Below are 11,866 nucleotides of genomic sequence, written 5' to 3'. Positions count from 1 at the left end.
CTCGGAAGCTGACAGTCTGCTTCAGGCAAAGTGGCGCGCCGGGCGACGATGCGTCGTACCAGGCATACCGAATTCCATTGCCTTAGCGAGCAAAGGCCACACAGGCGCGTTTGATCTCAACGCGTGAGATCGGCTCTGCGAGCGGGGCCGCCTACATTGGCAGCGACGCTGCAGTTCATTGTTTACGCACTCCTGCAGTCCCGATACATCAATCCGGTGCCAAAAGCGTCTGTCGGCGCAGCTGTTCCCTTGACGTAGCAGGCCGCGCATTGCTTCGTATAGTTTTCACTTCATCTACGCTTCGAATGCGCGCTCCCTCCTCACGTCGAGGCTTCTGGAGAACGCTCTGGGGAGCCAGTAGCAGCAAGCTTGTTTGCATTGGGTGACCTTATCGCTGACGCAGCGACTCCCCTGAGCACTCGCGGAAACGTGGTGCGGATAAAGACACGTTATATGCTTATCGGCGTGTGTAGCAAGCGTTTTGTGTGCACCGAAGCTGCAGCGTGTCGCGGACCTCTTGTCGAGAGAGTTTTTGAGGACAACTAACATGTCGCGCCACGATGTCAAAATATCGATGCGTCGTCTCTTCTCCTGCGCAGTCCTCAAGCCTCAACTATAGAAATGAGAGTCGCCTTGTCAGCGTGCCAGATGATTGCTGCTCTCATCATCTCGACTCGTAGTCAATCGCGGGCATAGCGCAAACAGCGATAACTGGATTCCAAACGAAGTGGAAGACATGGTTTGATCTCGGTGGATGAGTCATTCACTCTCCTGCAGACAGTGGTCACAGACCCTTCACGATAAGTACGTAATCACTTTGTCGCTGCGCCTAGTGATTACAAATCGCAGTTTAGGCGTGCCAGTCCATTCGGGAGCAACAGGCAAGGACGCTAATGAAACCGTTACCATGGGACTACGATACTCTATCAGTGAAGCCTACGCCGCTCCTGCATAGCGTAGCCGCCCAAGCACAACGGAAAGACAAACGCGGCACCTTATCTTCTACGCATTGATTAAGAGTCGATAACACCCTTCGGAGAATCTCTGGCGAAGTCCTCGGAGGAGCCCCCGGTGGCACTGAGCTCATCGGAACGTCGCTGCAAACGTCGCTCGCCGAGACGATGGCACCTCGGAGCTCCTACACGCTGCGCGGGTACTCGCGAGAGCTCGACTGGAGGCCCACGCGGTTCGTGGGTCCCGTGCCCTCGGTCCGGGTGTGCAGCCTGTGCGGCCTCATACCGGACGCGACGGTGCAGCTGCCCTGCGCACACGTGCTCTGCGGCCTGTGCTTCGACGGTTGTCTCCGCCAAGGGGGCGTGTGCCCCATCGACGGCCAGGGCTTTGCTCGTGAAGACGCCGAATGGATATCGCTGTCGCTCGAGAGCTTCATGCGGAGGAAGGTGAGCTCTTAGGCCTTTTCCTCTTGCGCGGACCTGTTTAACGACAGTGCGAAGTGAGAGACAAAATTTCGGTTTCAAAGCCGGGAGAGTGGGTTAACCAAAGGATAAGGCGCGCTCGTCGGCCGGTAACTGCACGACAATGTAACACGGACACAGGGCCTGATAGGGGAAAGTGCGGGTGGGCGAGGGGCGATGACGAAGTAACTCAATCAGCTACCCACATGCTTCTCGACGCATTACGCGCCCAGTGTCCTTGAAAGGTACATGTCACCTATGCATGCTAGTTTAAGTAGTATACATAGTCTGTAACTGTATATCGCATGGACGTATGTAATTGTACGCAACTCTATAACTGCACTTATTTAACTATGTGTATATAGCTGCATTTCTAGCGAGAGATACAAGTGATCAGCTGCTTGTAAACAAAGGAATCGTTGGGCCAGAGTGAATGCCACAGAAATAAATAAAGTAATTACTTATAAGGGGCCTTGTCTTGTCGGGCTCTAGCTGGATGTATGCCATGTAAATTGTGCATGCACACTATAAATATAAAAGCTCGAATATACACAACCTCCTTGCACAAACTGTAGGAGCACGACACCAGTGCACCAGTTACGCGAAAACGTAGAGTATAGCTTCCTCCTTGTTCAGGTCAATTCTACAATTTTCCAGTGCTTGCCCAATGTTCACTAACGCGTAACTGTGTGTGTGCGACCACTGCGTTTGCTTTATAAACACTGAGGGAGCAGAAAAAAATTACAAAAATAAAATACGCATGTCCGCATTATGACTCATCACATTCATCAATAAAGCTTTCACGTAATGAGCCTACAATGTCTTTTGTTCCGCACAGGCCATGCCCGGTGGATGTCATACAATGCAAGTTTTCTTCCAAGTCGATGACCTCACAATAAGCCGCTCCTTGAAAGTTACGTACCTTCAAAGGCGGAGACGATTGGGAGCTCACTGACTCACAAGATGTTATATACAATTTGATGTAAAAATAAGAAAGCTATGCTACATATGCAAATGTTGCTTCCATTTGCACAAGCCGATCCTTGGCAGACATTGGGTGCGCGAAGCAATTGTATAATCAAAAGCATGAACTATTAAAGTTCGAAATTAGCTATCTTATTAACAAGCTTATGAAAAGCGCGTTAACTGCAAAGCTGAAGCCAGGAAGTGCATATTGGATACTCATTACTCACAACCTATAAATCCTGCACCTAGCACCAATGTTGAGAAATATGCCTTCTCAAAAAGTAAGCCAAAAGGTTGCACCTAACACTCATCAAAACTGCTGTACTAAAATTATTTTTCCTTGTGAATGTTTTAACTGGAGCCCCCATGGGTTTCACTGCCAACTTTTAAACCATTTTTAAGCAGTCTGCTCCTAGCTTGAAAGTATCTGGAGACGGGATATGGTCTTGCCGGCTTTTTACTGCGTATCCAAATGGGCTACTTGACTTGCTGCGCGAAAAGGGATTTACAAACGGCTATGTGCAGCGTTTAGTGTTCCCATGACTGCACCAGTTCGTTAGACGAAGAAACAATGCTCTTCCAGCTTGTGCTTGCTCAGGACGTTGTACTTACACACGCTTGTCGATGAACCTTATTCGACGAAAGAGTTGCTACAGAGGCTTCGACTACCAGGCTACAAAACCGGCCTACTGCTACATCACTCCTACCACGACCTACTAAATGGGCGTGCCTGGTACACTAAACGACTTCAAATTTGCATTAGGCGTATGAATTCTAGGACCCTATAACGTAAAACTATTCCAGTCTGTTATTATTCCTATCTGCTGACGTCAAATCGGCGTAACTACCAACGCAAGCATCGGTTGGTGACCAGCAGGGTTTTTTGAACAGCCCAATAAAACATTCTCCTCGTTTATAGATCCCTTTAGTTTGCTTTCAACGTTAATAGCATAGCCTATCTTGAGACATATTTTTGTCTAATTGGCTGAGAAGAGGCGAGGAGCACGCAGCAGTGGAGAGGATATCGGTAGGGTCGCCCTAGCGCAGCGAAAGCACACAAACAAATGACGAGGGGGGTGTCGGTGTCTGCGATTGGCCCGCTTCCCCTTGCTTAGCTTGCTGTAGCTCGTCAAAAACAGCGGCGTCGTACAACGGCAGGTTAGAGGTGCCCCTAAAACGAATCCTCAGCGATGGAGTGTCAACAGTGCAGTGTTGTATACGTGTCGAAAGGCCTCAATAACGTTCTACTGCCACGCACGAATTTTTATCATACGCAAATAAATTCGTTCTCTCCGGCAGTTCCGAGTCGACAGTGCCATACAAATACCCATGGGCGTGCAGCTGACTTCTGTTCCTTTCGGCACAGGGCAATCTGCGGCTATTCGGAAACAAGCTCAGTTTTGTTCAGCACATTACTGGATATTTAATGCGCACACGCACCTTCGACGGGATGAGTTTTCGCGGTTTGGTGACGTCGCATCACAGAAAGGCGAAGTTACCAATAATCTGGCCAATAAAGTGACTGAAAAGCGATGTTGACCAATAGAGGAGGGCCAATGGCGAAAAAGGTGTGAAATCAGAAATAACTATTTTCTTTTGTTCGGCATGTCAGTGCATCTTTAACGCGTGCACGTCACTTTTACGTGGCGAGTTTTCACGGTCAAATTACGACGTGTAACAGACATGTGGCGTGGGCGCAGCCAGGAAACTCTGGACCAATACCGGAGGGCTAATGCCGAAAAGGCGTAGAATCGGATATAATAATTTTTATATTGTTTGGTCTAATCAGGCATAATTAGTCTTTACATTTCATTTCGGATGGTGAATTTTTGTAGTTTTCATGACGTCACGTGACCGACAGGTGAAGTAGGGGTGGCTCGAAAAAGCTTGACAAATCGTGGAGGACTTATCGCAGAAATGGAATAGAAACATTTTGGAATGCATTTATCTTATAGCGCCCCTAATGTAATTAATGAAGAAATAGCCAATCTTATTTACCGCTGTGCTTGATGAGTTCACCTGTTCGAGCACATTATGCTCGACAAGGAGCATGATATACCTATCAAAGCAGCATTTGCGTAACATCCATTTTTTTCTTAATTACAATTCGAAGAAACGAAACATTGGAGATACAGCACAGGCGATGAATTTCATTCTGTTTCCAAAAAATTCCGCCAGGTTTCAACAACACCGATTAGCCACCTCACCCGTCGTATCGACTGAAGGTTCGATTTGAAACTAATTAACATCGAGAGGCCATTACAATTTCATGTCGTTACTATACCTCGGTCCCCACTGGTGCGATTCTGAACCAACGTAAACAGGTGTATGCGCCTCTGTCATCAGCTGCGCTGCACAACGTATCGGACACCGATTTGATTTGACATTCATTTCGATTCCATTCAATACCGATATTGTATCCGTTTTGCCCGCAGGTGCGATGCTGGAATGACGTAAATGGTTGCGACGCCGTCGTCGAAGTTTCCAAGATTGCAGACCACTTCAGCAACGAGTGTGCCTTCCACGCCACTTCCTGCTCAAGGTGCGGCTTCACGGTTCTTCACAGGGACGTCGTTGAACACCTCAAGTCCGGATGCCGCTCCGCCGTCGTGCCGGGCACGACGGTCCCGGTTATGACGGACGCCCAGAGCCAGTGCAGCGAAGTCGTCGAGCACCTCAAGTCCGAATGCCTGGCGACCGCCGTGCAGGACATGACTGTTCCGGCTACGTGTGACGCCCAAATCCAGTGCAACGAATGGAGCGTCACGAACATGAGTGGACAGACCGACAAAGCCTTGGCACAGGCCACCGCGGCGCTGGAGCTCGCGTCTACGCAGAAGGAATCTCTGGAAGCAGACCTGAAGGAGCTGAAGGAACTCCTGGCGCAAAGCTTCGCTGTTCTGAAGGCCATGGAGAAAAGTTCGGTGGAGGCCCGGAGTGAGAGTTCAGATAGGAGCGGCAAACGGCGATCCTTGAGACACCGAGAGGGTAATGGCAGGTATTCGATTGTGCACATCAAGATTGTCCAGTGCTTGCAGTTTTTGAAAGCGAAGTTTTCTTTGCCTCTTCCTTCGACTTTCCCACTGCTGCTGATGTGAGCTGCTGCGGCTGCCGCTGTCCGGTAGGCCGCTAACGCCGGCCACGTCAAGACGTAGTCGAGACAAACGCCACTAACGCCGGCCGAGTCGGGACGTGGTCGAGACGTGGCCATGCCACAAAAACGTAAAAGGCATGCGCTGTCGGTATTTTGTTTCATGATATTCGTTTATGAGCTGTCATTCTCAAAATCTCGAGGAATAAATTTGTAAAGAATGTAAGAGGAAGTATGTGCAACGTGGAAGGCATGCGCTGTTGTGGTTCAGAATGATTATTTGCCAAGCGACGTCCGCGGCGTCGACACCGGGTTTTCTGCGACATGGGGTCCTTAACGACATTGTTTTAGTACATAACAGGAGTGTGGCACGAAGGAAAGGCGACCAGAGAAGCTCGCGTCAAGATTTACGCCGCGTCGCACCTGCACAATGCCCTCAGGACGCCTAACTAGGCGTGACCCCTCACAAATGCTGTGCAGGAGCTGCCGCGCTTGTCTCCATGCTCACCCGCAACAGCAACGGTAGTTGAGGGACGAGGTGGGGAAAATGTTAGCGAAGGAATAGAGAGAGAGAGAGTAAGAGGAGGAGGAGGAGGCAGTTTTGTGAGCTACAATTAACGCTGCAACCCAGAACGGCGCCGAAGCGTGCACTTAGTGCCGACGAGACGAAGGCTCACATAAAGCGCCGAACGGAGCAAGAACAATGAACGCAAGCGGAGCAGGCAAGGTAACATTTCACATCCCGTCGTGACTGCCGTATGCTGCCTATATATCACCGCCAAATAACGTCAACGAACGCAAACAGCAGACAAAGCTTCGCATACATCGATTGCCACAGTGCGTGGGATCTGCACATTCTTTTTTTTTTTGTCTGGCATGCAGCCTTCAACGTGACGCACCTACACCTACTTTTCGTTTCGCTCTATTCAGGACACTCAAGAAGTGACAATATGTGTAAAATATTCCATTTAGTTACTCTGAGGTATAGGTTAAGAGAAACGCTGAGGTTTAACATATTGAAGCTACTTAAGAGCTCTGATAGATGCAGTAGTGTCGGGAACCGGCTTGTTGTAGACCGCGAAGTGATCTTCATTAATGTTCCCTCCAACGAAATCACGCTAAAACAGCGTTCTTGCTCTCCTCTCCCATAAGAATGCGGCCATCGATGCCGCGATTTGAACCCATGTCCTCGATTTTGAAGTGTAGTGCAGTAAGTGGCGAAGCTGAAATGCTTGTTAGGCCCGATATCTGCGCAAGCAGAGCGGCAGGTAAAAAAAATCGAAGAAAAACTTGCATTTAATCAACGAATCACTGATGACATATTTGACGTTATCCTCTGCCCACCCTGGAAGAGTGTACATGTCCTGTCCTGTGTAACTCAACTCGTGAGTAAGCTGTCACGGCACGTCATGGGCAGAGATGGATTTCTGTCGTCACTGTTGCTTGAACACGAATGAGCATGTGCTTTAACTAGCAAAGTTCAACGCGTAGGTCTTTGTAAGCGGGTGGTGGCAACCATACGGCGCATGAAATCTCTGGACCACCGTAGATTTCGGCGGGAAACTTTGCTCGGGCTATGTTATTGTTCAGAATGCAGCAGGTCACAGTGCACACTCAAAACAAAATGATGTTTTGAGAGCCGTACGGATGACTTGTCCACAAAAGAAACCCGGCAAGGCAGAGGGTTCCAGAACTGTGCGTCGTACGATTAAGACTATTTAAGAGCCTTCTACCTGGTCAGCTTTCCATTGTTAACTTGGTATCACCACGAATCTCCAAACATGAGTTTGTTTGCAGTATAATTAATTACTTGCTGCATTCCTAACAAGGCCCACTAAGCATAACTTTGTCGGAACGCCTCATTGCATCGCGTAGCATAATAGCTCAAACAAATTATTTTGTGCCTCCTGTAGCATGTGACATCCCTCACATTGCCAGCTGCCCCAGTTTTAAGGGGTTTCAGAGTACTTTGTTCCATGGCAGCGCATCGCAGGGCATACATGGGAAAGCGTTCACTGCATGCGTTTCTTACGTGTGCGCTTTAAATGTGAGGGCTTGCATATCTGTTTTGGGCACATCGGTGTAGCGGGCGAGCGAAAGCATTATTTGTTTTATAGGATTTGAAAAATTTTGCCTGGCCTGCGCTGTGTTCGCCTCCTCGTACTGCTTTAGGTGAGAACTCAGATACCTTAAACAACACATTTATACAGAATACACACGAGGAGTGGCATTTATACATAATACACACAAGCACGCAGAGTAATGAGCAACTGTCTCGATCAGCTGAGCGTTCCGGAAGAAGACAGAGCACCATCCTAGTACGCAAAGCACTACCAGGGCTGCTCCTTAAGCGAAGAGCATGGTGGCTGTCAAACGGGCTGCCAGGTAAAATTGAAGCAGGTTTGTGGGTACCTTTTGCAGAAAAGCCTGTGCAGAACTCACAAAACATAACTCATTGCTCAGCAGTGGCCGTTTTATGTAGTAATCAGCCACGCAAATTCGTGCTTTATTTTTGTTTACTCACGAAATGCCCTCTCTTCGCAGCTCGGTCAAGCAGCTTCGGGAAGGCATCGGTGAAGTACTGAGGGCGTGGAAAGACTATCAGGCCAGGAGTCTGAACGCGCATCGCAGCGATTCGAGCGAGAGTTGCAGCGACAGGTCCGAGCCATCCGCGGCTACGCCGGGTCCTGTCGCTTGCAGCGTCTGTCACGACTGGTGTGTCGGAAGCTACGCGGCGCTCAAAGAAGTCGCGCTCAGGGACGGCACAGTGGACGTGCCCAGTAGTTCGGGCTACTTCTTCGGCTACCGCATCGAGCCCATGATCCGCTTCAAAACGCATGGCAGCAGCCTCAGGATGCACTTCGGGCTACAGGTGAGTCACATTCCAACGATCAAGAGGAGGCCTTAGTTTCTTACCAAACATTACTGTCGATATCCCAATGCACGTTTGAATGAATGAATGAATGAATTAATGAATGAATGAATTAATGAATGAATGAATTAATGAATGAATGAATGAATGAATTAATGAATGAATGAATAAATCTTCGTTATTATCGCCCGATTTCAGTTCACTGCATGGCTATGGACTCTCTAAGGCACCTTGGGCCTGCCAAAACTATCTAAAAACTGTTAATTCTGTTTCTCTTTTCTTTATTTCTTTTCTTCTATTTTGTTTGTTCCTGCTCGACGTTTAGATCTTCTTTTTTAATGTTCCTAACTCCTTCATATATTATTTGCATTGTACACATGCCACTTGAACTTTTTCGTCCCCCCCCCCCCCCCCTATGTTATGCCCTAACGGGCCCTCAGGGTACTCAAATGAATGAATGAATAAATAAATATCTCCGTCCAGTCTACTGCCACCCTCGCCAGCGCTTTTCTCCCCGCGGCAGAGGTTCTGTTATTCTCAAAGACAAGTTGTCATAGCAGGTTGTTTTAAAGCTGCCGTCTGTGTGGCGAGACTCTTTTCGTACGGCAATCTTCTAACGCCATTGTTAGCGTTTGTCGCGACGGTGCCTGCGAACCATACGCTGCGAATACGACTCTAACAGTCGCGGGTGCGAGATTCTATAAATAAGCTAGCATACCATCGGCGACTTTCTTCATAGTGACGCAGAACGGCGGAAAGCAATCGTCATATTCTCTTGTCTGGCGACCGACCTTTTCACGAACTAATTATTCCTGGGTGCCTTGAACGACGCTCGAAGTGCGCCGCGTGAAACGAGGAGAGTCGTGACATTTCTAGCAAAGAGCGATCTCGGCCTCAGGTTCACGCACCGCGTTACAAGTGTCTATGTAACCTAACCTAACCTAACCTCATTCCTGCCAACTAGCGTCACCGAGCAATCAATGGTCTAATGGGTACAGCATCGTGCTGCTGTGCTAACGGAAACGAGTTTAAAACGAACTGTCGAACCAACATGGGTCATTGAGTATGTAACAATGGACATGAGCCACTCATCAATGAGCATGTTTCACATCAACTAGAGTCATTGGATAAGTGCCGCTCTCAAGGAAGCTCCTTGAAGCCAACTTCCGTCAAATGGTATACGTGCGACTGGGTACATGTCACTCTTCAAAAACCTGTGTTGACGCGATATTGGGTCACTGGGTCTGTCACTTGTCTTTATTATTATTTATTTATTTTCAATACTGCCAGTCCCATTAGGGACCATAGCATGTGGACATACAAAAATTAAATACGTGGTAATAAACATGTTTTTCCGCTTCATCCTTGCGCAGACTGTAGCTCTTAAACCGCCTGTCCAATTATTAATCATTAAACCACAAAGCATAAGATCACCAATTGTCGCACGCCCATCACAAGACAGATTGCTAATCGCCTTAACGCCGCCAATCATATCCATAAGATGGGTGCGCCGCCATTTTTTTCCTCCTCCCTTACGCGTAATCCAGAGAGGCCGACGCTTACCTCCTTCCAACGTCAAGGTTCTATTTCTCTAATTAGCTCTTCAGATACCTGCGCTGCTCGGTCCAACACTAACCGCGCGCTGCGCACGGTCGAACACTGAACTCATTGCGATGTTGCGTTCAGACTGAGGTTTCAAGTAGCAGTTCCTCGTAAGTAAGGAAGATTACGCTGTGAATGCGTTAACGCCCTCTACAATATCGCGGGAATGACTGTCTCTATTTTTTTTTTCACCCGACAGGTGCTGCGGGGCGAAAATGACCAGCAACTCATGTGGCCGTTCCACCACTACGTACGGCTCTGGCTGGTGGTGCCGTCTGGCAATGCGAGCAGCGGCTTGCCGCTGGAGATCATGCCGGAGACGGTCGACGGCCCGCTCTACGCCAGGCCCGCCGAAGGCTCGCGCGGCAACGGACCCTGCTTGAGCGCAGCCTCGGTCGACCTCAGGGCTCTCGAATCTGGCGGTTACATTGAGCAGGACAAGCTGCGGCTGCGCTTTGAAGTGCTACCGTGACGCGCGACGTGAGGTACCGGCAATCAGCGCGCACAATGTCGATCAGCGGAGTCGGTGATAGAAGGATAGTTTGTTCACGTGAAAGCTAGAGTTGTTGTTCCGAACTGGAGTGCCTGAGAGTGCTGCAGTTCACCAGAAGGAGGAAATGGTAGCAGAGGAAGTGATCTATGATGATCATGGTGGTGTTGAGAAGGAGGAGAAAGACGAGAGAGTGCGTATGTATAAGTACAGTGGGGAGGTTGTCAACAGTGCTCGACAATATGCGCTGGCACTCAGAAAGTATAATAGGTACAGTTTTAAAATCGGCAGCTATTTAGAGTAAGGGTTCGCGAGAAAGTTCCGCCATGACACTCCTGCAGCAATCGTTCATTGAGGGACTGTTTTCCCGCTTCATTCTTGCACAGACTGTAGCTCTTAAACCGCCCGTCCAATCGCTTGATTTACAAAAAATTTCCTACTTGACACTCGATGCCATTCTTCCAGCTACATGATCACGCAGTGGGCCTAAGACGGTGGTACAAGGCGATAATTTAGTAAAAAAAAAATTTCAATAACGTGCCTCCACGAGCGAGGCAAGAACGTATAGTAGCGCTTCAGTTAGCAGTGGTAGTCGATGCCTAAAATGAGGATAGTCGAACATGTGATACCTGAGAATCTTTGCTTCTTCAAGTTTCAGCTGACATGCCCATCAGGCATTCTAGACTCGCGCATAGCCTGCAATGAATATAGTCGTGGTTGCATCACTGCCAATCTCTACATTGTTAGACTGTGCCTTACTCATATATTTTATATCGCCCTGAAAGGCACCTTCGTATACTTACCTGCTCATCGTATCTGAGTTTGCACAAGCCACTGGACTGCGGTACAGTCGCTCATGTTTTGCCTTTCTTCAACAAGGCGTCAGGGGACATTAACGAGGTGCCCGCCGAGGCATATACCTGTACATTGTCCACACCATCCGCTTTTCAAGAAGTTCATTCAAAGATAGTCAACACATGCAATCCTTTCATACGCCTCCCAACCCGTATATATCACTGTACATCAAATATTTGCCGTACTCATGAGTCAATAAAGAAAAACGTAGACGTTTGTCGAGTAATACTTTATACTACGTACCGCTCGACAACAAACTCGTTGTCGGCTTCGCGTCGTCTGGCATAGCATAGAAACCACTAACAATCCTTTTCTGTGGTCTCCTTTCAGTGCACGCCGATTGACCAAATAATGTGTGATCATGGTCTTACGTGACAAAACTATACCTTGGCTGCAAGGTGCACTACAGAACGGGTGGTTCAGGATAAATTTTGGTCTTCTTTAACTTATTTAACGCGCACCCAAAGAGCGGTACACATGCGCATTTGCATTTCCATGGCAACGCGATCTCTGCAACCGAGAATAGAGCCCGCTACTTCGTTCTGAGCGTTGTGTACAGTATGACACAACCAGCA

General features: G+C 48.5%; 1 protein-coding gene across 1 annotated transcript; it reads left to right on the top strand.

Moving 5' to 3' along the window:
- The first annotated feature begins 318 nt into the window (after nt 1–318).
- Nucleotides 319–11,507, top strand: LOC126544660 (uncharacterized). The gene is made up of 4 exons (XM_050192107.3): nt 319–1,400; nt 4,817–5,379; nt 8,017–8,344; nt 10,146–11,507. Exons 1-4 carry the CDS (start codon nt 1,122–1,124, stop codon nt 10,416–10,418), a joined length of 1,443 nt encoding a protein of 480 aa, XP_050048064.1. The 5' UTR covers nt 319–1,121; the 3' UTR covers nt 10,419–11,507.
- The last annotated feature ends 359 nt before the right edge of the window (nt 11,508–11,866 follow it).

This window comes from Dermacentor andersoni, chromosome 10 (genome assembly GCF_023375885.2).
Source record: "Dermacentor andersoni chromosome 10, qqDerAnde1_hic_scaffold, whole genome shotgun sequence".
In the NCBI taxonomy this organism is placed as follows: Eukaryota; Metazoa; Arthropoda; class Arachnida; order Ixodida; family Ixodidae; genus Dermacentor; species Dermacentor andersoni.
Note: the sequence above shows the minus strand (reverse complement) of the source record. Positions and strands in the feature narration are given on the sequence as shown.